Source organism: Podarcis muralis, chromosome 7 (assembly GCF_964188315.1).
Source record: "Podarcis muralis chromosome 7, rPodMur119.hap1.1, whole genome shotgun sequence".
Classification (NCBI taxonomy): Eukaryota; Metazoa; Chordata; class Lepidosauria; order Squamata; family Lacertidae; genus Podarcis; species Podarcis muralis.
This window is the reverse complement of record NC_135661.1, coordinates 14,671,352-14,698,849: the sequence shown is the minus strand read 5'-3', so window position 1 is coordinate 14,698,849 and position 27,498 is coordinate 14,671,352. Positions and strand designations below refer to the sequence as shown.

The 27,498-nt window shown below is 46.1% G+C and overlaps 2 protein-coding genes across 3 annotated transcripts in view; both read left to right on the top strand.

The window, feature by feature from the left end:
• The window catches only part of PROM2 (prominin 2), a 50,511-nt gene extending 42,612 nt beyond the window's left edge, over window positions 1-7,899 (top strand). The window contains exons 22-24 of the mRNA XM_028741069.2: window positions 1,148-1,254; window positions 5,609-5,698; window positions 6,947-7,899. Coding sequence (XP_028596902.2) covers window positions 1,148-1,254; window positions 5,609-5,672 — 171 coding nt within the window. The 3' untranslated portion in view covers window positions 5,673-5,698; window positions 6,947-7,899. The remainder of the gene's footprint in view (window positions 1-1,147; window positions 1,255-5,608; window positions 5,699-6,946) is intronic.
• Window positions 7,900-16,169: 8,270 nt separating this feature from the next.
• KCNIP3 (potassium voltage-gated channel interacting protein 3) overlaps window positions 16,170-27,498 on the top strand; it is a 129,760-nt gene continuing 118,431 nt past the window's right edge. The window contains exon 1 of one of the 2 annotated variants that reach the window (XM_077931255.1): window positions 16,170-16,554. In XM_077931255.1, coding sequence (XP_077787381.1) covers window positions 16,540-16,554 — 15 coding nt within the window. In that variant the 5' untranslated portion in view covers window positions 16,170-16,539. The remainder of the gene's footprint in view (window positions 16,555-27,498) is intronic. The other variant, XM_028741073.2, reaches the window with a different exon arrangement.

Sequence of the window (27,498 nt, the reverse complement as noted above, 5' to 3'; positions counted from 1 at the left end):
GAGTTCCTGTTGTTTGGTCCTAGCTCCTGCCCACCTAGCAGTTCGAAAGCACGTCAGAGTCCAAGTAGATAAATAGGTACTGCTCCGGCGGGAAGGTAAACGGTGTTTCCATGTGCTGCTTTGGTTCTCCAAAAGCCAGTGGCGTAGCATGGGGGGTGCAGGGGGGGCTGGCCGCACCGGGCGCAACATGTGGGGGTTAGGGTTAGGGGGCGCAAATCCACGGGTTAGGGGGCGCAAATCCACAGGTTAGGAGGCGCAAATTACTTGCCTTGCCCCGGGTACTGACAACCCACGCTACGCCACTGCCAGAAGCTGCTTAGTCATGCTGGCCACATGACCCGGAAGCTGTTTGTGGACAAACGCCGGCTCCCTCGGCCTATAGAGTGAGATGAGCACGCAACCCCAGAGTCGTCTGAGACTGGACCTAACGGTCAGGGGTACCTTTACCTTTATCCTATCCAGACATTCTGGCAGCAGAAGTAGTGTGTTTTAATCTGATTTTAGCTTATCCTTGACACTGATTATTTTTTGAACGCTTTAAACAGCTGCTTTCAACAGTTTATACTGACAATTTTACTGTTCTATTTGTTTTGTAAGCCACTTTGATAGGGACGCGGGTGGCACTGTGGGTAAAACCTCAGTGCCTAGGACTTGCTGATCGCAAGGTCGGCGGTTCGAATCCCCACGGCGGGGTGAGCTCCCGTCGTTCGGTCCCAGCTCCTGCCCACCTAGCAGTTCGAAAGCACCCCTAAGTGCAAGTAAATAAATAGGTACTGCTTTATAGCAGGAAGGTAAACGGTGTTTCCGTGTGCGGCGCTGGTGCTGACTCGCCAGATGCCGCTTAGTCACGCTGGCCACGTGACCCGGAAGTGTCTCCGGACAGCGCTGGCCCCCGGCCTCTTGAGCAAGATGAGCGCGCAACCCTAGAGTCGCACACGACTGGCCCGTATGGGCAGGGGTACCTTTACCTTTTTAAGCCACTTTGGGGTTTCTCTTGACAGCCAAAGGGTGTATGAATTTTATGACAGAACGAAATACTGTATGAAAGTAAACTTTTCATTTGACGATCTGCCAGCCATGGCGTCCGTGTCTTCCCGGAGGATGGAGCTCATCACCAGGGTTTGTCTCTCTGTGCTTCCTCCCCCAGAACGCCTTCTGGTTCAGCCTGGGCTGCTGCGCCTTCTTCCTCCTCCCCAGCATCTTCTTCGCCATCAAGACCACCAAGCACTTTCGTCCCATCCGGCACCGATTAGTGTAAGTGTTGGGCACAGACGCGGGGGGGGGGGGGGGGGCTTGGGGGCAGCCTTCACATTCAATTCAATTCATCTGCTTATTAGATAATTTGTACACTAGCCTTTGCTGCAAAACCCCCTGGGTGACCGCCAACAATGAAACAGCATGGAGAAGAGAAGATAAAAGCCCAGAAATAGCAGCCTTAAAATCATATTATTCGGCACGATGGTTGGATGCTATGATGGGCGCTGGGGCAGGGGTGAAATTGGGAGCAGGGACCACAATCCAGCACCCTGTGAATGACCCATCAGGTCCAGAGGCCTTATGGACACCCACAGTGTTTCCTCTCACTCTGTTAAACAGAGAATAAAAGTCATTGATTTACAAGAGCCACATATGTCAGCCTGTTGCCACATATCCCATGGCCTTATTTAACCTTTTTAATCAATACCTATTTTATTAGCCCTCAAACCTTTTACATGACAGGTGTTCTACTGTCCCTTTTAAAGGTCAGTGTTGCCTCTGTAACTCCACTTAGGTGGAGACTGTCATGCAAGTCAATGCAGTATAAATTATCTTCTCATAAGGCTGTTTCCAGGCCAGTCTTTGGAGACCCTTGTGAGTATTTTTTTTCTTGAGGAAATGAGCAGGTGGCAAATTTGAAATGTCACTTTCCCCCTCATGTTATATAACCTGTTGTTGCCCTTCATAATCTATTGTATTGAGGCTCGCAATTTGTGTGTGGTTTGCAATTTGGGAGTAATTCTTAGTTGGCCTTAATAAACATCCTACCTTCCCCAAAACAAGCTAATGAGGTGAAATAGCTTCACAAATTTGTATTGTCCTGTAGTGGGGACCCCCCACTGATCCGCAGTGGGAGTCTGACCTCTTCCCCCTGCCTCCTGATTTTTCCTCTGTAATATGGGGGTGTTCCAGGAGAGCCAGTGTGGTGTAGTGGTTAAGAGTGGTGGACTCGTAATCTGGTGAACCGGGTTCGATTCCCCGCTTCTCCACATGCAGCTGCTGGGTGACCTTGGGCCAGTCACACTTCTCTGAAGTCTCTTAGCCCCACTCACCTCACAGAGTGTTTGTTGTGGGGGAGGAAGGGAAAGGAGAATGTTAGCCGCTTTGAGACTCCTTCGGGTAGTGATAAAGTGGGATATCAAATCTAAACTCCTCCTCCTCCTCCTCCTCCTCCTCTTCTTCTTCCACCCCAGGAGCAAGGAGCTCCATTAGCTTGCATGGGAATCAACTGAACACTCAGGAATGGGATTTGGAGGGTCAAAAGGGTTGTGCCCAGTTTGCACTTGAGCTTTCCAAATGCTTTGGAGTTGAACCCAAGCCAGGCTCAGGTGAACACTTGTACCTTCTCTAGTGCCAAAAGGGGAGGGCATTCCATATATAGGGATTGATGCTTGAATACAAATCCCTGAGGACAAAGCACACACAGGCCATTGCCCAGAGCAAAGGGCAGACATAGACATAGGCATCAGTAGCTGTGTTCCTCTTTAAAATACACAGAAAAGGCAACCTCCACTAGGGGAGGCTCACAAGTGGCGGGGGGGGGGGAGTTGCCATTGCACCCAGATCTTTCTTTTGGGCTTCCCATGGGCATCACTGTGGACCAGATTCAACCAAGTAGTCTTGCCAGTAGAAGCCCATGCAAGGACTTCTGCTAGCCCATGGAGTCTTTCCCCTTCCTGCACCCCTGTGTGCCCCCCAGGTGTACTCTGAGGGGTGGCTGGGAGAACCCCTGGAACAGTGCATGGGGGTAGGAAAGGGCAGGTCATGCCATCAGGCAAGCAACAGTGTTTGCCCTGATGGAATAATTTGCTTAATAAATAGGCTCTTCTCAAGTTCTTATTTTCCCCCACAGCACTTTTCCCATCCCTGATAGTGAAATTGAACCTCTATGTTCAGAAGCCGTATCCTGAGGAGGGAAAGCAGTGGGGAGCTATTGTCATCTAGCCCTGCCTGTGGGCTTCCAAATGACTTCTGGCTGGCCCATGTTCTTTTTAGTATATTTGCTTATAATATGGTTCAGGGTAAAACATTGACCAATGGCACTGTGTCCTCCTCTGAAGCCCGCTTGTTCGTCATGAATGATGTTGTTATTTTGCAACCAGTCCAAAAAGTTTTGAAGGAGTTACCACATATATAACTTTGAGGAGATGTCTAACAAGCTAATTGGCTGATAGTTTTGAGGATCATTTCAATCCCCTTTTTTATAAATTGGAAAAAGGATATTCATTTTCTATCCAGAGGACATTTGGCCCATGTTGTTTACGGTGGTAAACAAGCCAGCCAGCATAGGCCTCCACCATTCCATGCATTCCTTATAGAGCTCAGGTAGAAGCTCTTCTTCAGGAGCTTTACTTTATTTATTTTATTCCAGGTAAAGATGGTAACAAGTAAGGCTGCTTGTTCTTGAGCTCTGTGGTCTGTTTTAATTTGTTTTTATTTTAAAAAGTTTTAAAGTCTGTTGGTTCAGCTGTTAATGTTAATTGCAATATGCAGGCATGGAGCAGATCTGTGTTAAATTCTTTTACTTTTGCTTTCACTTTTATGTATGCTTAAAAGCCATGTACAGTGATACCTCGGGTTACAAACGCTTCGGGTTACAAACTCTGCTAACCCAGAAGTAGTTACCTCAGGTTGCAAACTTTGCCCCAGGATGAGAACGGAAATCATCCAATGGCGGCGTAACAGCAGCGGGAGACCCCATTAGCGAAAGTGAGCCTCAGGTTAAGAACGGACCTCTGGAACAAATTAAGTTCGTAACCCGAGGTACCACTGTATTTTAATTGGAGGACAGTCTCTGGGATAGCAGTTGTTTTGACACAGCATTTAGCTGATAAGGAATGTGTTTTTAGAAGTTCATCCTGACCAAAGGAAAGACTGCAGTTTCTAGGGGTAATTGTAGAAAACCAAATAATGATACCTTGAGCTCTCATTTAAGATACCATAATTGGCTAGAAAACATCCAGAATGGTCTTAACCTTCTTTCATTTTATTTGTATGCTCCAGCAATTTGGTATAATATGGTTTCATGAACTGAACCCTGCCTCCACATACACACTTACTGTCAAGGGACTGGCTGGATGAGGGGAGTGGTAGGAGGCAGCAGCTGGGGAACCCCCAAGGGAACCCCCAGAGGAGGAAGGCTCAGAGCCAGGGGATTAGTGATGGGACACCAAGGAGAAGTAGAGGAAGAAGATTGGTGGGAGGAGACGCCGGAAGCTGAAGAGGCAACAGGTTTAGTGAGCAGGAAGAGCCGGTGACAGGAACCAGACTCTGAGGTTCAGGGGGGGGGGTGCGCTGTCAAGAGGCTGTTGAAGAAGCCAGGGAGTCTCCCTCTCCTGCTGCGACAATCTCCCCTCCCCTCTGGTCTCCAGGAATGCACAGAATAATGAGGAGAGCAGAACAGAGGCCAGAGGTGCGCAGGCGCCCCTTGAGACAGCTTGGGAAATATCCAGGAGAGGAAGAGCCTTAAGGGTTTTGGAAGGCAGGGACCTTCAGTCCCAGCAACTGCTCATAGGGCAAGACCGACTGGGAAAGGTTGCTGATACCCCTAGGCAGGGTTTTATTTCATTTCCTTGAATAAAGCATTAACTTCGCTGGCCTCTGAGATTTGCTTCTGTTCTTGCTGACCTGCGTCTTACACCAGCCCTGACACAGGGTTATAACTCTTATAGCCAACCATCTGTTAATAAATGTTAAAAGGGTTGAGGAAGTGGAACTTGACTTCCTTTATATCACTTGATTTGGCAGGGGAAGTTTGCATAGTAGATTCTGGAATTCAAAATAATTGTATTTTGCCAGCTGACCCATGTTAGAAGCTGGAGGCAATTCTTGATGTGATGGGGACAATTCTTGTGTTAAGTCAGTCCCATACTCATAGATAGCTGATAGGATGAGTGCATATTGTAGGCTTGCCTTACAATTGTTATTTTTACCTAGTTTTGATTGAAATGTATTAATAGATTTTTAAAGCCTTTTTCTGGGCACCAATCCACAAAATTAAATAAACCAAATATTAAAATATATATACAGCACAACATGGATGCTATGAAGAAAGGAAGAAGGAACATTAGAGCACAATAAGAATGTCAAGTATATTCTTCCAACTAATGTAATTTCCCTTCTTTTAGCTTCATCACAGAATGCAGAATTGCACCTCTCCAATAGTGTTATGGTTCTCTACCTGGCTTAATATCCTTCTGCTTTATCTTTTGTCTCATTTCCTTAAGGGGTTGGCATTTATTTGTGCATAGCGTCGCCCTGGTTTCACAACAGACCTTGTAAGAAAAAGTAACAGTCGCTCCCGGGTGACAGAGAAATTCTCATTTGTGTTTTTTCCCCATGTTGTGTCTAGCTCTACTGGATCAGAGGAAACTTACCCCTTCCATATCCCACGAGTCACATCTCTGCGACTGTAAGCAACTCCATGTGTTTGGATATCCAGGTGAGAGAGATGTGCGTTCTCTGGGGATCTGTGACCCCTGGGCTGCTCATGCGCACGTCCTTCCCTCTTTCTGCCACAGGATCATCAAGTGCAAAGTTGCCACAATAGCTCAGAGTACAAAACTTCTGGCCACCTTTGCTAGTGTGAGAATCTCAGAGCCACCAAGTGTTCTTTGACAACATTCAGCTTTCCCAGGTTAAGCTCTTAAAATTACCAAAATGGCACCAAGGTAATAATTACTGCTTAAATACTTTCCTTGCTCCTTTCTAGGCATTTGGAAGTGCCTCAGATTCCTGTAGATAAAACTAAAACACTGTGCTCACTGAATCTCTGAATGGCAAGAGACTCTACCAGGTGTTCTTGAGGTTTAGTTTCCTTGGAATGATGGTCAGTGGAGATTGTGATGTATTTAGAATATATTGTTTTATTTAAACACATACACAACATGAGCATAGGATGGAGGGGCGCACAGCAGTAACACCCCAACAGATCTTGCTTCCCCATTATGGACTTGTTGGCAGGAGTCCCTCTCCTGCCTTTTTTGTGACCTCCCCAAAAATCTAGCTAGGAATTTCCCTTCTTCCACAAAGAGAAGCCCTGGTTTTAGAGAAAGGCAACTGATATTGGAGCCGCCCCCTGCACACACACCCTGCACATTCAGCCCTCTCAAGTCAAGTCACTCTGTGTCTCCTTTCAGTTCAGCCAAAACACACAGACACAGCCCCACTTGCCCTATTGTTCCGGCCAGGTGAGGTGGGGAAAGCCCACTTATTTATCTCTATGGCAGCAAGGCTTACACTAAACTGCTGATGTGACAGTACTTAGCTGAGTGGCTAAGGCCATTAACTTTACATAGGAATTGGTTTGACCAGTAAGTAGGTTTTTCTACTGGATTCTAAACCTCACAGGCCAGTAAGGGACCCACTGATATCATCCAATCCTGTAACAATCCCTCCAACCCTATAACAAACTAGTTTTTCTCTCTTCTGTTAATAGTACAACAGATGAAAGTGAGGGCGAGGGCCATTTTGCTGTCTAGGGAACAGATAAGCACACAGAACCTTTAGGACCAGCTTCTCTCCACCTTAACCTGTTAAATGGCAGCAGTCATGTCAAGCCTGCTCAAATAATCCAGCTGGAGTTTCCGACTGAGATTCCTGATGCCTTTCAGAAATCTGCTAAAATCAATTAGGCCTGTCTGCCTATAGAACCCCTCACCCAAACCATTCTCATGTTTTTCACTTGCAGGAATCACCATGGGAAAATGGCTGGATCCTTCCAAGGGTGGCCCTCTGCGCTGCATGGGGCTGATATTGAGCTCTTCATGAAACAACTTCTCTTGGACTGAAAACTTCTTAACCCTTCGCTGTTACTCATCTCATCACAAATTTGCTTTTCTTCCAAGTATCCCTTGCTGGTCCTCCTCACTCAAAGAGAGCGAGTAAATCTGTAGATGATGGCCAGGTGGTTGATGTCCTCTTAAGCCTTTCTCTTTCTCTTGCAATCTGGTAGGAGGCCTCCAAAGGGGGAGGCATTCAAAACTCTGTTGCCTGCTTCACCCCTTGGCAGGTTACTTTTTAATAATAGCATAGATGAGACTGAGTAGGGATGGAGGGTTCTGTAGATTTCAGTTCTCACAGTTTCTCGTTTTTCAAATCTTAAATTCACTTCTCCACATTTCTGCAGCACATTTCTGCATTTTTTTTTAAACCCACATCATGATAATTCATCAGCATGTTAGTTGATCTTCCCCTGAAAAACAAAATATTATATGCAGTGTGCTATTTCCCTTAATATATGCTTTTTTGTAAGCACTCTTTCTTGGAGAACTGCATCACAAAAATTCAAATTCGCGAGACTTTTGAGGCACAGCTGTGTTTCATATTAGATTCAGCTTTGAATACATCCTGAATCAGTTTCCTTCTCCACTTCTAGGGTAGGAGGAATCCCCAACCTAGCAAGCGGCAAGAACTGTGGTTGTGCTGGCCTGGTGTGTCTGCGGGAGTTGAGGTTGCCAAAATAATTCCACATTGTCAAAAGTATCCACCTCCTCCCCTGATCAAAATCTCAGATTTCAACTTAAGAATCGTTATTTATATAAGAAATGGTGAAATGTGGGATGAAGCAGAGAACAGATAGGCAGCATTAAGAGAGAGAGAGAGAGAGAGAGAGAGAGAGAGAGAGAGAGAGAGATTGAGAGAGAGAGAGAGAGAAACAAAACAATTTATTCCCTAACCTAGCTTAGAATACACAGCAGCTTCCAGGGTCTGAACCTGAGACCTTCTACATGCAAGGCAGGTGCTCAACCAGCAGCCACTGAGCTGTGTTCCTCCCCTGTGTTCTCCCTCTGTGATGCTGCCTTCCATGTTTGCACAAAGGGGTAATGCAGTGCTTATTTTTAGCAAAATTCTCTCTGCATGCCACACCAGCAAGAAGCAATTCAGGCACTGCTTTCCCCTGGTGCTATGCATGTAGGAGTGTTGCTAAAAATAGACATGTTATTCTGTCCTCTGGATGTGCATGCCTCTGCATGTGCCACGCAGAAAGAAAATGGCCCGCTCCCACGTATGCACGAAGCTCCTGCCGCCTGAGCCCTTTGGGGACAGCAATCCACCAGTCTTGTGTATAATAATGGCTGCAATTTGCCCCAGTCGGTTTGGGAACGTTGGCCTATTAATAAATAAGGCACTTTTGAAAGATGTGGCTATCAAAACTTTTTGTTGCATGTGTGTCTTTGGGGAAGAGCAGGGGATGATTTGGGACACCCAGGAATGTAAGAGGTTGTCTCATACTGAGTTAGACCAGTGGCTCACCCAGCTTAGTATTCTCTACACTGACCGGCAGCAGCTCCCCAGGGTTTGGGACAGAGGACTTTCCCTGCCATACAACTGGGACTGAACTTGGGGGTTTCAGGGAGCTGTGGCCTTTCCCCCTCAAGATGTGGAGTGTCCTCTGGTTTCAGTCATCCTGTGGTGATAGTTCAGCTGCTTTAGCACTCAGAGTTTCTTACTCTGTTCACAAGTAGGTTTGGCAGATTCAATCCAGAGAGAAGTTTGTCAGGCTCAACTTCTACTATTGCATCATTATCAGGCAAGAGAAGAGAAGCCTGCTATTGAAAAAAATTAATTTGACATAGCCTTGATATTTTTGATAAAAATATATGTCATACCAGGATGAAGGCATAACAACTAGCCATGAACAAATTTCTCAATGTGTATCAAAAATATAACCTCCACTGATTAATCTGAAAAACAGGAAAACCCATATTGTATTGAAATTTCTATTTCCCCTCTCAGTAGCCAGCCAGAGGTGCAGATGCTTTGGTCCAAAACATGCGGAGGGCACCAGATTGGTGAAGCTGCTGTGCAAAATCTAGAAGTCACTTGTGAGTTGCCAGTGCACCAGTGCCTTCCTGCACATAAGGTCAGGCAATTAGAAATACAAAAAAATCTGGAGGTAACTTTAAATGGGGATAATTTCATAAACATTCCTAAAGTAGTTTAGATCAGGCTTTCTCAACCTTGGCCCTTCAGATGTTTTGAGACTACAATTCCCATCATCCCTGACCACTGGTCCTGCTAGCTAGGGATCTTGGGAGTTGTAGGCCAAAAACATCTGGAGGGCCAAGGCTGAAGAAGCCTGGTTTAGATGAAGGATCACTACTGATGTCTGCAGTCACACCCTGCTTTTACATATGGCAAAAAGTCTTGCCACGTTTTTTAAGTGTTTCAAAACCTATGTAACATGCCTGAGCAAAGGTGGCAGCGTGTCCAAAGAAATGTGCCTCACTCCTATAGTATGTCCACATTCGTGGCTTCAAACACAAGGAGGTCTTTCTGCATTTCAGGTTGCACTTCGACACAAGAGAGGGGGTGGGGATGTCTCCTCTATCACACATGACCTTTTGGTTTCCCTGCCCCTGCAACCTCCCACCCCCTGAGGAATTAATGAAACTGTCCTAGGCACATGGGCACTCAGCTGCAGATGCCTAATGGCTTTCTCAAATGTACACACCGTTATTAAGAAGCAAATTGCAGCTTAAGCTTTTTAGTTGGGCTGAAGCTGATTTGAGAAAAAGGCATCAAACAGAAGTATTTGTCAAGAAACTGCAGCATCAATATGGATTGTGGCTGACATCATGCAAATGTGGTTTCAAAAACTAGCAGTGGAAATGCGGAGTAAGTGGTCATGTGAACATGCCCTGAAAAACAATTGTCTGTTTCCCAGCCTGAAATTTTCTAGAATACTAAATCTCACTAGATCTGACAACATTTTGTTTCCTTCTAAAGCAGCTGAGTGCAGTCAGATTTAGCTACCTTCTGGCAGGGCATTTGAATACAACAGCAGTTTTCTCCGGCAGGATTAAATCTGCTGAAAGCTATAATCTGCCAAATGTTTCAGTTTAGTTTGTTAAAATCTGTTGGAGCTTTTTCAAGTGGTATTTTTTATAGCTGGAGATTATTATTATTTTAAAGCGGGGGGGAAAGGTTTATAAAAGGACCTTATGCCAGGCTTTGTCAGCCAGGTGCCCTCCAGATGTTTTAGGCTCCCAAGTGCCTTCAAGTCCAGCCAGCACGGCTGCCCTCCCATCAGTCCCAGTGTCGTTTGGCTGGGCTGACTGGGGCTGATGGGAACATATGGAGAGTGCCAGGCTGGCAATGTCTACTGGACACTCAAGGCAGTTAAGCATATGTCTGTGTGTTTTAAAAAAGGAAATAGTTTTGAAAAGGACACTAAAAGACATTGCCAGTTAAAAAAAAGGCACCCCAGAATAAAACATTTTTCATCCTTTCTTCAGAAAGAGCTGCTTGAAGTCTGCTCCCTTTGTCACTTCTGATGAATGGGCAATTATACTTAATAGTCTGGATAGTGCTCTTTTGTGGAAATGCATTATTCACCCTCCAACATGCTTAAGCAGACCACTGCTCCCTCTCCTTGGTCTTGATGGCTCATGGCTGTTACTTCTCCAAACCCCTCAGCCAGCTAAAGTCACCAGCTCCCTTAAACAGGAAAGGGGATTCTCTCCTTTGCTGCCTCCAGTGCTCCCCTGGGATCCTGTGCAGCACTATTCCAGCCCTCTGTCTGCCCCTTGGGACTCTGCCCAGGCACCCCTTCACACACACACACACACACACACACACACACACGCTTCTTCACATGGCTGCATGGAGGACACAGAGGGGGTGTGAGTGTGTGTAGAAGCTACCTGCTGTGCAAAGGTAGAGTTGGGCCCACCCATTTCTGGCATGTGGCCCTCAGAAGGTTCCCCAGAAGGGCATGTGGCCCTTGGGCAGAAAAGCTCCCCCCCCCCTTCTCTACACTCTTCCACTCCCTTTTCAAATCACTGTTCTCATAGCACATATTTTCCATTAAGGCTTTGGCTCAACCTCTAAAGTGCTCATCTCAAGTGTTTCTGCAGCAATTTGCTCTTAACAACAACAACAACAAACAGCACCTCATGAACATTATTCAGTATTTTGGTGTGAATTTGTCCCCAATAAATACATTTTTGTATACAGTTGTGTGTTTTTTTACTAATATGAAGGAAGGCTGTGTGTCGGGTCTCATATTGTTTTGGAAAGTGCAAATTTGATCAATTTGACTTTAAATGTAAAACAAATTACATTCTCCCCCTTCCCTGCCCCTCAAAGAGCTGCAATTCCTAGTACTCTTGACTACTGTTTCCAGGATTCTTTGGAGGGGAAGTGGTTTAAATGTGCTTTAAATGTATGGTGTTTAAAGAGCCCAACACGACTTCTTGATGAATCTAGCTTCAACACTTGCGATGGGACAGCAGCTACCAGATGGGCTGCTTAGCTCTGCTCTTCTGCACCTCACCACAGCTGCAGCCCACTCTCCAGCCTCTGCCACTTGAGGCAGCTGCCTCACTCGGCCTAACAGTTGGGCTGCCCCTGCCAAAGGGCACCATTTCACAGCAGCCTTGAGCTCCCACAGCTTCCCATGTGTTAATTAACTATCATTATCATAACCATTTGTTTAGTTATTTTATTTATTTATTTATTCTGCCCTTCATCCGTAGATCTCATAGCAGTTCACAGAATAAAAAGACAAGATAAAAACACAAAACACACAATAAAAACACAAGCAAACAAGCAAACCAGTAAACCCCACCCACCCTCTCTCTCCCTTTATAGTAGTTGGCACATTATGATGTCTGAGTTTATCTTTCTATGCAAGTCATGGGGGGGGGGGGAGGTCTTTGGAAAATAAACAACAACCCACAACCCCAGTTTCAATAAGCGCTTGCATATTGTGGTGTGTCTGCCTTGGGACAATGAAGTGTCAAATGGCAAGACCTCTGCTATGAAATAATAAGCAATTGTTTATTCTGTGGGCAAAAATAGAGCTGTCTACTTCTGATCCTCTTATAATCAGGATAGCTCAAGAGCTGAGCTGCAAAAAGAGGCCTTGAGGCAGTATCTATTATTCATATCCCGTCCTGTGCCTGAGCCATGTAGATTCCAAACACCCACATTTTTGTTCCTCAACTCAAGGATGGTGAGTACCATGGTTCTCCTTTAATCATCGAAGTGCACAGAGATGCCAGCAGTCACATTTCATGTGCACATGACTGACATTTCCTTTCTCAGGCTGACCAAAGGCACTGAGATGCAGTCCGAGTAGATACTGCAATGGTTTCACACTGAAAGGGGCTGGCATTCCGTTAAGAACAACCCCCCACCCCCACCCCAAAAAATCATCAGTGGACGACTAGCTGGTCAAAACTTTCCATGAAAGATGGAGGTGAAAATAACAGTGAAAAGTAGAGCAAGGTTGAAACCTCCAGATGATATTCTTGCAGAGCATCATGGCCACATTGCCTTCCACTGAGTCAGGCCATTGGTCTCTCTTGCTCAGTACTGTCTACACTGACTGGCAGCTGCTCTCCAGGACTTCAGAAAGAAGCCTTTCTGCTCTAGCACTGATCTGTAGTGCACCATAGTTAACAGAGATAAACAACAGCCTGTGTTTTGTAATAAAAGATCATAACAGGAGAAAGAAACATGCCAAACCCTTAAATGTTATATCCACATTTGGCTTTGACTGAGGTTGCTTGAAGCATCTGACACATGCTTGTGTCCGTTAAAGCATCAGTCATGAATTTTGTTGAACACATCAAGGGAATGGTGAGATGTACACATACACTCAATAGTGGCTCTCAAGGGGGAGGTGATTTATTGATTAAACCCCATGTTCTGCCTTTCTGTGGAAAAATGCCCAGGGCAATTTGCAATTACGAAGTTTAAAAAATGATCATTTTAAAACAGAAATAAAATAACTCTAAAAACAACCACATCTGAAAGTGGTTGCATGTGAGCAACACATGCATGAGGCTTATAATTCTCAGGTCACTTCCAGACAATCCATTTGTGGAACGACCCACCCGATTGGTTTGCAGGGAGGTTATGCCATGTTGTGTTTGTATGTGACTGAATTCCATCCACAAAATGTCTTGAAGCAGCCAACATCTAATTGGATTCAGCTGAAATGGGTTCCATATAAGGGCTTAACTGCTTTGCTGTTTAGCGCTACTCATTTAGAGATCGACTCCCATTGGAAAGACCCCAAAGGATGGGATGGCAAGGGAAGTTTGGGATCTGACTCTTCCCAAGCATCTAACGCAAAACAGAAGAGTTGTTAGAGGCTGAGCGAAACACAAACATTTTGACAAGGTATGGTTCCCATATCACCTGTGTAAACAGAAGTGATTTAATGTCAGATCTCTCATGGCTATGCCACAGACAGTTAAAGCGCTGATGATTCTATTATTTGACTCAATTTTCCTCCTCCTCTGTGACTGGTGTGGTGTATGCATGTAACACTGCAGGCTTTGTTGGAGTTTATTAATGCTGTTCTATTATAAAACCAATAAAATATCTATTTTTTAAAAAAGGAAATTGGGAAACAACCCATTGATTCCTGCAGAGCTGAGTGCAAGGCTTGTTAATCCTTGAGAAGCAACAGCCCTCGTGAAAATGGGCAAGGAGTATTCCTTTGATAGATGAAGCATCTGCAAAACGGAAGCAGGTGGGAGGCAACAAAAGGGAATATAACTTGACAGCTTTAAGGTGAGGTCACCGATTAAGGACAGCATCCACTTTTTAATCTGATTGGAAGAGATCAAGATGGATTTGCCACTGCATGGGTTGCTGTTGAAAGTGCTTTTTGTCTTGTCCTGGGAAAGGCTGCTAGACAAGCGGCAGGACCAGGAAGGAAGTTGAGCCCGTTTGTAGCAAGTGCCCAGTCCGTGTTTTGCCTCTATGGGGTTGCTAAATTGTTCAAAGATAATTCCAGGATAAAAGAGGTTACTGGCTGTAAAGCATCTCAGAGTAGAGAATCTGTTAACAGCTGAAGGCTGCAAAGTGAGTATAATCTCAGCTGATCTTTGAGAACAAAAGCAAATTCTTTTCTCCTGGAGAAAAGCTCAACACAAACTGAATGCCTACTGCTTTTCTGCTGCCACTTTGAGACCCTGACATGAAAGCCTCAATAAAAAGAACATGGAGACAGGGATCTACTAATACCCCAGGGACAAGATGCTCTTCTTGTGAAAAACAAGGGCACCTACATTGCCTCAGAAAGGATGTGCTGGCTTGTTTGTTGCAAACAAGCCTTTGGTGTCAGCGCGGGTGGGGGTAGGGAGAGAGAGCAATAAAATAGAAAATGGAGCTGTGGTAGAGGATAACCTCCTTCCCATTTCAAAGATGGCAAAAGTGTGCTTCAATCTGCTTTTGGTTCTACATGAGAGCTTGAAAACCTATGACAACATACATGCTAGGTGGGGTCCATAAAGCTACCCGTCAGCTTGGCTAAGACAAAGTGCACAATGTTGGGTAAGACCCAAAGAGGTGGATCTGGGACTCCAACCCAGTTATAATATTGAAAACTGCCTTCTACTATGACACTCATTTTGTCCATTGAGGTCAATATCGTCTACTCTGATTGGCAGTGGCTCTCTGGGGTCTCAGGCAGCACAGGCATTTCTCATCCCCTCCTACCTGACTCTTCCCTCCTCCAAATTGGAGCTGTGGGGGACTGAATCTGGGAACTGCATGCAGAGTAGAGATGATCTGCGGCATCTACCTGACCTCTTCCCAAAACAAAGAGGAATTTGGGGTATACCCCCCATAAAGTTGCTGTCTGATGTCTAGTTAGACAGTGGAGCCTAGAACACTGGGGCATATGGGGCACTGCCCCACCATCCTCAAGGTGCTCTCAGCCAGCCCCTAGCGGCGTGCCTCCTTTCTTACAACCAATCAGGGGGTGGCTCTGACTGCGATTTGCTCTGGTTCCGCCTACTGTTGCTCCCCCTGCCTTCCTGGCACTCTGCCAGTCAGTGCAGACAATACTAGATGACCCTCGTGTTCCTTTCCAACTCTACGGTTCCATGAGGGACCAATGCTCTCAGGACTTATTTTCACTTCCTCTTGTCCCACTGATTCCCCCCATAGAAAACTGCACTTTAGCGCTCAATTGGAGCAAACAGCAATAGGGTTTTCTGTGGCTTGCTGTTTGTTCTGATTTAGAGCTAAAGAGTGGGTTTTCCCTGGGGAAAGAGCGGGGCAAGGGGGAAACCGCTTGGACTAGGGCTTTCTGGGCATGTGGCAAGTGGAAGTGTGGGCGAGCCCTCAGTCAACACAAATCAGCTCCTTGTGTCCCTGTGTACTTCGAGTGTGCCTTTGAGATGGCTTCTCTCCTTATCTCCGCAGTGGGGAACCTCCAGCCTACAGTGGGCCCACCAGGATTCCCAATTCACCCCGCCAGGCTGCATCACCCAAGCCATGCCCACTTGCTCTACCCTGACATTGCAGATGAAAAGGTGGAACTCCCTGCTGGAAGCAGAATTTGCACCTGCAGCTCCCCATGCCTTTGTCCCACCCAGCTAGGTTTCAAACTATGATGTGCGCAAATGAAAATGGGGCCCTTGGGGGTCACTGCAGTGCCAGGTGAATTTCAGGTGTGTGCATGGGCGTAGCTGGGGGGGGCAGGTGCCCCCCAGGTCAAGCAAAACAATAGACATACTTAACTAACTGACCGTTCATGTTGGTTCTGCCTCACCCACAAAGTCCTGCTCCCCCTAACAAAAACCCTGCCTATGCCCGTGGGTGGGTGGCCGCACCCACCAGTCAAAGCTGGCTCCCGTCGGGTGGGGGAGATCAGGATCTGGCCCTCTGGCTGACCCCAATTCCCTCACTCCTGTGTTCTTCCCGTCTCCTTCCCTTCCTTGGTGTGTGGAAGTGAAAACGGGCGCCTTCCGGCAAAGCCTTCCACAGACACAGGCAGCAAGAACTTCTTCCTTTCACAGACCCCTGACCCCTCTGTACTGATAGGGGGTGCCCCCTTTAAACCCCCCTGGCGGTCTGTGCGGGGGCCACGGGGTTCATGTATTCAGCTCATGGGCTGCATTAGGAAAGAGAGAGCAAAGGGGGAGGGGGGAGGGGGCGCTGAGAGTTCGGTTGCTATGGAAACTGGCAGCCTAGGCTGGCATGTTGCCTAACAGAGAGTGGGAATAATGGTTCAATAGGTAAACTTGGCACAGGGGTGTTCTCTTTTGTTGAGGATGCTTCCACAAGGACAAAAGCAGCTGGCAGGGCCACCTTCGCTCCACTTTTCCGCCTCTTCTTCGCTCAGCTGCCAAGGCAGGCCTGGCGAGAGCAGCCTCAAGGGAAGAACTCCGAGGGAAGTCGCAGGAGCAACAGCCGGCGCTGTTTGGATTTTGTAGGCCAGAGAGAGAGAGAGAGAACGCCTCCCACCAACCCCCACATTGGGATTGAATCCACAAAACGGCCGAAAACCACCATCAAGTTTCCAGCAAGGAGATGTTTGAGAACCTGGTGAGTAAATGCCACGCGAAAGTGAAGCCTGCAGGTGGGGTGGCAGATGCTCGGAAGAAAATCTTTGCCTCTAAGGTTTCATGGGTCCCATCCACACCTTCCATTTAAAGGACTCTCATACCACTTTAACAGCAGTGACTATGGGGTTGCGGCGCTCATCTCACTTTCTGGCTGAGGGAACCGGCATTTGTCCGCAGACAGCTTTCCGGGTCATGTGGCCAGCAGGACTAAACTGCTTCTGGCACAACAGGACACCGTGAGCACCAGAGCGCACGGAAACGCCATTTACCTTCCCACTGCAGCGGTACTTTGAACCACTGACCTTCCGATCAGCAAGACCAGCAAGAGGCTCAGTGGTATAGACCACTGGGAGCTGTAGTATGTTATGGACCCCCTAATAACTCTTAGCAATCCGTAGCAAACTACAGTTCCCATAATTTTGGGGGGAAGTCATCACTGTTAAAGTGGTACTAGAGCACTTTAAATGGACTATATGGATAGAGCCATAGCCGTAAAGTTGTGTAAGTGGTGCATTTCTTGCACAAATGCATGCCTTGTGTTTGTGAATGCAGGCAGCTGGGTATATAGGAAAATTTAAAATGTGCATAAAAGTGAAATAATATATGATGCTTGTTCCTGTGATCATAGTTGACTAGTTCACACGTACCTTGGTTAGAACTCATTTTTCCTACACTTGGTGACTAGTAGCAGGCACGGCATGCGTGCACTGAGTCCTTTGGAAAACTTTGCTTAAGACGGAGGTTTTCAACCTTTTTGGGTCCTTTTTCTGCAGACTCCGGTGGGGCTCAGGAGCCCAGTTATGTCACCTCTTGCCTGTAGAGCCGGCAGCCCCTCACCCCTCCCTTGTGGAGGGTTCCCTCAGCCTCCTCTTCTCCCCTCTCCTTGGGAGTCCTCCAGGCAGCCGCTGCTGCTGCCCCTGGTCTCTGAGCTGCCCCCCCACCCCCAAAAGAGGTGTCTCCTCACACTGCCCCACAGGGGTCTGGGAAGCACCTCCTGGTCAGCCCCAGAGGCGCCTTTCACCTGGGGAGCTTGTAGCCAGCAGGGCTGCTGCAACAAACAGCTGTGCAAGCCTTTGGGAAGCAGAGACTTGAGAGGGCATCAGAGGAGGGAGGGAAGGAAAGAGGGACAGAGACACCCCTGACCACCATTCAAGGCACCCCAGGGGGCCATGGCACACTGGGTGAAAACCACTGGCTTAAGGTGATATGGACGTTCTATCTGTGGTGCCATATCTACACATAACAGTTGTGACTTGATGCTGCAGTGATCAACTTGCATGTATGAACTATCTTCAAGTTTATAGCAGTTGATTGTTCAGAAATCAAGAGGTGTATTGGCACGCTTGAGACAGCCCAAGTGTAATCATGTATAATTAAATGATGTGAATCCTACACTTCTAATATGGCCTTCCGTTAGAACTTTTGGCCTCCCTTTCACATTGGATGAAGAGCCACATATCATGCATTCCTATTTGTGTCCCTATTTACCAGGGACAGTCTGGTGCCCATCTTGGAACATCATGGTCAGGGTTCAGACCTCTCCTGCCAGGTCTCCAGAAGTAATATTTCGGAGTGGAGGGTAGATATGTCCTCTTTTCTCCAACAAACATGCTCTAAAGGATGTGTAAGGATGCACTTCCTGCACCATACATGCTGAGGTGTGTTTTGAGCAGTGATAGTATATAATTACATTGGTGTGTTTTGCTAATGTACCGTTAATGAAAAGAAGTAACACCAAATTGACTTTTAAACTGGTAAAGAGCAGAGCAGCCAAGGCTCTGCTAGGGTTGCCATATTTCCAAAAGTAAAAACCAGGACACCATGAAAGTTGTTGAGCTTGACTTGCCTAAGATCCAGGATAAATCTGGCTGTATGGCAGCCCAGGCTCTGCCCTCCGTGAGCGGCCACCGAATGGCCTGTTTGAACGGGCATTTTGGTGGGCAACCAGCCTCGAGATCCTGAGGCTATGGGGGATTCCTGCAATGCTGGGAAGTGAGCCTGGCCAGGCGATGGGGATCGAGGTCTGAGCGTGAGGGACTGCAAGCACCGCCCCCCAGGAAAGCCGTGAGCGGCCATTATTGCAGAGTAAATGCATATAGCACACAACTGAAAGAACAGAGTCCCACCACCTTTGGGGCCCATGGGCACCTCTGGAACTTAGACAAAGAGTCGGGGCACCACCACAAAATGACTGCTATGTGGGAAGGTGCTTCCAAGTTTGTTTGTTTTTAAAAAAAGATATTTATTCAAGTTTTACAAAAAGAAAATGTAAGTTTACAAAAATAGAGAAAATTATAACAACAATTAACAAACTAAAATTATAACAACAATTAACAAACTAAAAAACACACATAGGAAAAAGAATAAAAAAGGTACAAAATACAAAAAAAGGTAGCTGAAAAAAAAGTTTAAAAAGAAAATATATCCATTTTTGAATATCTTTGGGTTCATTTACTTGTTTCTTTGACCTCCTCCCACCTCCCCTTTTTGTATTCCCGTTTACAAAAACATTTCAGCAAATCCTTACCCTCTTTCATTTATCTTTACTCTATATCTTAACTTATTATAACTGTATATTTTCATCCATTATCCATCCGTTTTTACATATTCTTATTAATCTTGTAGCCAAGCTTTTTTAGATTTCAATTTTCTTTCACATATGAAACACAGCTCACCGGACCAGTAGTTGAATAATTATTGCTCACTTCACTGAAGGCTGAGAGACAAGTCGCTTGCTCAAGAAACGGAGTGGAAGGCAGAGTTGTGATCTGAGTGCTAAACTCATAGCCAGTCATTTCCCTCCACCTTGTTTTGCTGCAGCATAATGCCCATTTCACAGAAGCCATATAACTTGCCCAAGAAACTGAAGGCAGATCCACACCATACGTTGAAAACACACTGGACACACATTTTTCTTATTGATTTTTAAATGCTGCTTTTAATTTATGTGCTTGTTTGCTGTGGCAAAAGAACAACTAATAAATCAATAATAAATAAATAAATAAATAAATAAATAAATAAATAAATAAATAAATAAATAGCAACAATAAAACACGACTTCCTCCAAAGACACTGGTCTTCCTCTCACAGGGCTACAATTCCCAGCACCTTTAACAAACTACAGCTCCCAGAATTGTTTGGGAGAAGCCCTGTGCTTTAAATGTGCACTGAATCTATTTTATTTGAATTTTTATCTGTGTGGATTTGCCCTGAGTACAAGACAGTACATTTACTTTAGCAATGTGCAGTTCTGGGGGTGGGAGTGGGAGAGAAAGAGATGAAGGGGCTTGGTAATTTATCTTTGATGTGAGAACAGAAGTGTGGAAAATATGCCTCTATTTGGGTTGGTGCAGCCATCTGAGACCATTTGTGATACCATCTGCCCTGTTCTGGTTGTGTGAGAGGCCTTGTTCCTGCGGGGGAAAACTGGTCTTCTGCAGCACGACCACATTCCTCAAGTAAACCGAGTGTGATGGGACTCCTCACGTGCTCAGTGATCACATGTACCCACATGCTGTGCTGAATTGTTATCATTATCCCAAAACTAAAGCAGTTCAAAAGCTGTCAGGAAAAAGATGCACACTTGAAGACGAGGAGGAGAACAAATCAGGCATCAGGGCCGGGCCAGCAAAGAGAGACAAAAATAGTTTAGCTGAAAACATAACACCTGTCAAACTGTAAGGACTGAGATTTTCATATTAAAGAGAAAAAGAGAGAAAGTAGGGCTTTGAAATTCAAAGAAACTTCATCACCCCGTGCCATTCAAATAAAAAACGCCACATCATTTTATCTCTCCAGCTGGTTAAACATAGTAGTGAGGTAGCAAATTCAGAAGTGCGGGTGTGTGCAGGGCGGGGGGGGGGGGGGGGGTTCCCCTTCATGCTAGGCACAGCCCCATCCCCTCACAGCCATGCGAAGGCCCAGCCTTCTATGATTGTGCAACCTTCTAATATTATACAATATAATTATATAATAATTATAATTAGGGATGCACTGCAACAATCAGTGCAGATCTTCCTGTATTGCCTTTCAGCTAGATTTACTGTTTTCTGGGCCTTACAAATGGGCAGTGATTTGGAGTGCTCCAATATCTTATTTCAGAGTGACATAAATTGATGCTCCAATGTTTGTAACACAACTTGCACACCAGTCTCTTGAAACGGAAGCGCCTTGTGATTTCAGATCTCCTAAATGCTTCACTTTGAGCCTACAGAACAACTTCTTGGTGTTCTTCCTGTGTGCTTTCTCCAGTGAAACCAACCCTCAGAGGCTGACTCACCTCATACAATCATAGGATTGTAGAGTTAAAAGGTACCCCAAGGGCCATATAGTCCAACCCTTGGCTCCAATCAGCACAAAGGATGAGAGGGGGGCGGCGGCGAAAAGCTCCTATTTCATATTGATTGGAGACCTCTAGGATGTGGGAGATAGGGACCCTGCTTCAGAAATATTAACACAACTTCAACCATGGACCACTATACATTTGGTTAGACATCTGGATTCAGATTGGCTCTTAATTCCTATTAACAAAATAATGACAGAGTTCAAAATCAACGGATTTGTTGAGGTCAGCTGAGGTCATTACAGGCACCCTCCAAATTACATGTGTTCAACTAGTGCATGTTCAGCTTTATGCACTTAGCAGAATAATAATAATAATAATGGGGGGGGTGTATCCAGGAAATTTGTTTTGTTTTTTTCAGTTGAATCCAATGGTGCTCCCACTATACGTGATTTCACGTATATGTGTGGTACCTGGGAACGTAGCCCCTGTGGAAGCAGGAAGTCACCTGTATAGGGCAACCTGTTCCATCCTGGTACCCTACACACGTTGCTTTGCAGTACATCTCCCATCAGCCCCTGGTGGGGCTGATGACGGGAGTTGGGAGTCCAAAACACCTGGAGGGCACCAGGTTGTTGAAGGCTATTAGAGTAGCTAATTTGGGGGCTGGACCCATTTCCAGGAAGGTACCTGCACTAGTCAATTGCAGCAAAAAGAGTCCTGCAACCCATTAAAGAATAACCAGTTTATTGTGGCATATGTTTTTGTGGATTACAGTACACTCTACTGATTATGTGAACAAAAGTGTATGTCTTTTGGACTGGAAAGATTCTGGCATTTGGGCAGGCTAAGCAGCAGGGAGAGCCCAATGGAAGCTTAAGGGCAGAGTAGGGTCCAATCCTCCCTGCTAACCTGAGTAGGAAAGGAAGGAAGTCTAACAAAGTTCTGCTTCTTCCCATGAAGACTACTTTGACATTTTATTCAAATGTTGAATTTTTTTTAAAAAGCGACGCTTGTTTGCTGGTGCCTTGAGCATATGTTTAGTCTGTTTACTGGATAATCCAGCACTGGTTGGGGCTGATGCAAGTTGGAGTCCAAAACCACTGGAGGACAGTTGACTGGTGAACTAATGTTATTTCTGAATAAGGAAATATTGCTGGTACGGAGGGGGCCTTTTAGTGAAAGTTTGGAGAGCAAGCCAGAGGTGAAAGTGATGCCCCCTAAATTATCTCTCTTTATTCAGCACCGAAATAAAAGTGTTCCTCTGCTGCTGGAACACTGACTGGGAATTCATTCCGCACAGAGATTTCCATCTCCACCAGCAAAATCAGACATCTGCTTCTGGCTGATGGAGAATGAGAGAGAGAGAGAGAGAGAGAGAGAGAGAGAGAGAGAGAGAGAGAGAGAGAGAGGGACAGAAGGAGTTGCGTTGCAATTATAATTAGATCCCAGAGTCCAAATAAATGTGATAAGGCTGCCAGATACAAATTGTCTATTCATAGTGATTTTGTAAGTTTCCCCTTCGAAAAGGAGGAGTCTATGCCTGCTTTTGTAGGGACAACCTTCTGTAAGAGGAAAGTGCAATGCATTTATTTGGGAAGTGGGGGAACAGCCACAGGATGGAGATTTAGACACTTATGAATGGCATGGAGAAAACAGCCGGAGAGTCTCTCTCTCTGCCCCTCTCATGAAGGGTGGACAGCCTTTTTCAGCCCAAGGGCCACGTTCACTTCTCAGCAACCTTGCAGGGGCCACATGACAGGGGTGGGCAGTGCCAGAGGCAAAAACAGGCAGAGCAATAAGTGTGAATTCTGCCTTTGTACACTTGCAAAGTTAGTTTCTTCACACTCATGCATCACTCTCCATCCTCCCCCCAGTCATGCAAGAAGCCAATGCAATTCTGGGCTGCATCAATAGGAGTATAGCATCTAGATCAAGGGAAGTAATAGTGCCACTGTATTCTGCTCTGGTCAGACCTCACCTGGAGTACTGTGTCCAGTTCTGGGCACCACAGTTCAAGAAGGACACTGACAAACTGGAACGTGCCCAGAGGAGGGCAACCAAAATGGTCAAAGGCCTGGAAACGATGCCTTATGAGGAACGGCTAAGGGAGCTGGGCATGTTTAGCCTGGAGAAGAGGAGGTTAAGGGGTGATATGATAGCCATGTTCAAATATATAAAAGGATGTCACATAGAGGAGGGAGAAAGGTTGTTTTCTGATGCTCCAGAGAAGCGGACACGGAGCAATGGATCCAAACTACAAGAAAGAAGATTCCACCTAAACATTAGGAAGAACTTCCTGACAGTAAGAGCTGTTCGACAGTGGAATTTGCTGCCAAGGAGTGTGGTGGAGTCTCCTTCTTTGGAGGTCTTTAAGCAGAGGCTTGACAACCATATATCAGGAGTGCTCCAATGGTGTTTCCTGCTTGGCAGGGGGTTGGACTCGATGGCCCTTGTGGTCTCTTCCAACTCTATGATTCTATGATTCTAAGCATTGTCAGGGTTCAAGGGCACATTCCAGCCAGGCAAAAACACCCATGAAGAGGGGCTGGAGAGGATGCAGCCTGGGGAGAGTCTGATAAAGAGGTCTTGAAGGGCAGATTTGGGCCCCTAGGTCTGCGGTTCTCATCCCAGAGGAACCTTTAGAGCAACTCTGCAAATTAGGTCAGTATTAGTTTCCTCATATTGCCTGGAACATTCTAAAGTGCAGTAAAAATGTCAAGCACGATTGTATTCTTATGAATGAGCCATGTGTGTGTAGGAAATAGTACAGCTACCAGTGCCATTGTCTGTAAGTGTCAAACAGACCATCCTGACATTCCTTCTGGAAGGAAAAAGTGCAGCTATAGAACTTCCACATCAGTGGAGAAGGGATGACGTGCCACTACTTATTTCACAGCAGGGAGCAGTGACATCATCTAGTGGGGGGCTGTTTGCCAATTCTCTCTGCATGCCAAATAAATAAACTTTGCTCCGGGAGAGACCCACCAAATAAATGAGCTCAACAGAGGAAGAGGCAGATTCTGTTAGCTAAAGTTCCTTCATTATGACGAAATGTCATGTCACATAAAGGCAGCAAGCTTTTGAACCACCAAGAGCTCTTCATCGGGCTGGATGTTACATAACTTGGGAGGCAGGAAGTGAGAGAAAATCTGGCTCTGTACTGATGTTGCAATGTCTGCATTGGTCAAAATTCATTTTTGTTGCATAGTCTTAGAAGGTGTGTGGCTCTGGGGGTTGCCGTGAAGAAAGAGCACCCGGGCCTTGGAAATTTCCCACTATGTTCCTGTTCTGCATGGTTTGACAATCTCTCCTGCTCCAGGGGTGAACAGAATTGCCCTTTCTGATTATGGAGGACCAAACAGGAGGTACCAGGATGTTTGTCATAGAATCATAGAGTTGGAAGAGACCACAAGGGCCATCGAGTCCAACCCCCTGCCAAGCAGGAAACACCATCAGAGCACTCCTGACATATGGTTGTCAAGCCTCTGCTTAAAGACCTCCAAAGAAGGAGACTCCACCACACTCCTTGGCAGCAAATTCCACTGTCGAACAGCTATAATAATAATAATAATAATTTATTATTTATACCCCGCCCATCTGGCTGGGCCTCCCCAGCCACTCTGGGCGGCTTCCATAAAAACCAAAAATACAATAAAATATCACATGTTAAAAACTTCCCTGAACAGGGCTGCCTTAAGATGTCTCTTGAATGTCAGGTAGTTATTTATCACTTTGACATCTGCTGGAAGGGCGTTCCACAGGGTGGGCGCCACTACCGAGAAGGCCCTCTGCCTGGTTCCCTGTAGCTTTGCTTCTCGCAATGAGGGAACCGCCAGAAGGCCCTCGGCGCTGGACCTCTTACTGTCAGGAAGTTCTTCCTAATGTTTAGGTGGAATCTTCTTTCTTGTAGTTTGGATCCATTGCTCCGTGTCCGCTTCTCTGGAGCAGCAGAAAACAACCTTTCTCCCTCCTCTATATCACATCCTTTTATATATTTGAACATGGCTATCATATCACCCCTTAACCTCCTCTTCTCCAGGCTAAACCTGCCCAGCTCCCTTAGCCGTTCCTCATAAGGCATCGTTTCCAGGCCTTTGACCATTTTGGTTGCCCTCCTCTGGACACGTTCCAGTTTGTCATAGAATCATAGAGTTGGAATAGACCACAAGGGTGTGAATGTGAATCCTGCAGCAATGACTTAGAATGGAAGGTGAGAGGTGGGGTGCCAGATGTTGGCCTTACAACAGAGCACTGTTGCATCACTGCCTGAATGCACCCTCAGATGTATTTGATCTCACTGTCAATCAAGGGGGAACTTTTAATGTGGAACTATCCAACCTAGCAGTTCGAAAGCACTCCCGGGTGCAAGTAGATAAATAGGGACTGCTTACTAGCAGGAAGGTAAACGGCGTTTCCGTGTGTGGCTCTGGCTCGCCAGCCACGTGACCCGGAAGTGTCTCCGGACAGCGCTGGCCCCCGGCCTATAGAGTGAGATGAGCGCACAACCCTAGAGTCTGTCAAGACTGGCCCGTACGGGCAGGGGTACCTTTACCTACTATCCTTCCTGGTGTCTGTGCTGAGTTTTCAAATTCAATATTGGGGGGCAGAGTGCCCTGTTTTCTCAGTTCTTGTCCTTCTTGCTTGATAAAAGTTAGGCAGGGGATTGACTGAGTAGTTTCAGGGACAGCTGAATGCCTTGTTGCAGGAGAGGGAAGTGCCAAAGCAAAGCCTTAAAGGAGGCTGTGTTGTGCTTCCTTCTTAAGAGGGCCTCTTTGGACCCAGAAGTTTACGCTATAACTATAGCTCACTTGCAGATATTCCCTTTGGGGGCAAAGTACTCAAGATGTGGGTAGGTACAACTTCAGACATCCTTGGAGAAAACAGTACAGTGGTACCTTGGGTTACAGATGCTTCAGGTTACAGACTCCACTAACCCAGAAATAGTACCTCGGGTTAAGAACTTTGCTTCAGGATGAGAACAGAAATTGCGCGGTGGCGGCAGTGGGAGGCCCCATTAGCTAAAGTGGTACCTCGGTTTAAGAACAGTTTCAGGTTAAGAGCAGACCTCCAGAATGAATTAAGTTCTTAACCCGAGGTACCACTGTATCTGGACCCATTTTAATCCAGCTTCAGGCCTGAATTTGGGACTGAAACTGCCTCTGTCACCATGACTGATGACCCTTATCAGGAGAGAAGGAGGGCAACCATGTAAATAAACCATGATACCTCTATAGCTTCTGATGCCATTGACCGTAGTATCCTCCTAGGCCACCTTCAGGGATTGTGTGTTGAAGGCCCTGTCTGGTAGTAGTGGTTCCGATCCTACCACCAGATGCTGTTCCTGCTCACTCTCCTGGGGATTGACTTGCAGGGTCCCACAAGGCTCAGTCTTCTCTCCCAGGCTCTTTGAGATCTAATTGAAGCTGTTGGGAGCTGTCTTTAGGAGATTTGGACTGAGGTGTCACCAATATGTGGATGGCACCAAGCTCTAACTCCCTGAACCACTTGAACTTGGCTTGAGTTTTGCTCTTAGCTGCAGCCCTTAAATGTTCTCCAAGCACCATTCCCAAGGCACCATTCCCAAGACAGCCTGCCCTCACCCCCTAGGTGTTATCCTCCAGCTCTGCCCAGGTGCCACTAGGCTCCGACTTTATCCCAGCAGGCTCCATCCTGACCTCATCCTAATCTGACATAGAGCTGGGGTGCAGTTTCCAGGAAGTCTGTCCCCTCCCCACAACAAAATCCATTGAGGGTTTTCTTTGTGGAACCCCTCACCAGATATCATCAGCTATTAATGCTATTTTTTAGGAGCAGGAGAGATCTCCTGCATCACATGTCCTGATGATGTTATGTGTCTAAATGTGAATATGTATATTCCCAGGAGACTGTAGGGGAATGAAGTTAACATCCCAGAATGTATCTGATGGAACTGTGTGTGTGTGTGTGGTTTATGTGCCGCACACTCACTGTTCCTTAATCTCAGCTTCCTACATCTTAAGATCAAGCCCATGCTGGATTCCTTTGTTTACATCATCTAAAATAGCTGTACCTTTTCTCAACCTCTGTCAAATGCTGGTGGATATGAAAAGTATAATCTCAGCTCAGCTCTGAAAGCGGAAGGCTGAGACGAAGCAAACAAGAGGGACAGGCACATCATTCCTAGGAGCAAAGTGGCTTTGATGGCACTTTGTAATGTTAACGGTTTGACAGTTTGGTTCCTCAGTTGGACCCAGCTCCTTTTTCTGAAATAAATCTATAAAAAAGAAACCAGCAAGAAAACAAATGGGACAGCCTTGAGGCATATCATACATTTTGGCTAAGTACGGACTACACTTCCCACTGCTAATGATGGTTTTCTCCAGGCTTAGACATGATTCTTTGATTGAATGGGGTGGAGGGACGGCTGAGCTATTTATGAGCACTCAGCGCATATCGGAGAGAGTGGATGTGTGCAATGCACGAGAGCAACGTGGAATGAGAATACAGTGTATTGGATTGGGGTCTGTTTTCCTATATATCTATTAACAAAGTCAAACTAGCTCTGACTTGCCTTTGGCTGCACTTATGGCTGTAGAGAGGTGAATAGGACATCAAATAAAACACAGAATGTGTAGTTTTGCGGAGGAATAGTACTGGGGG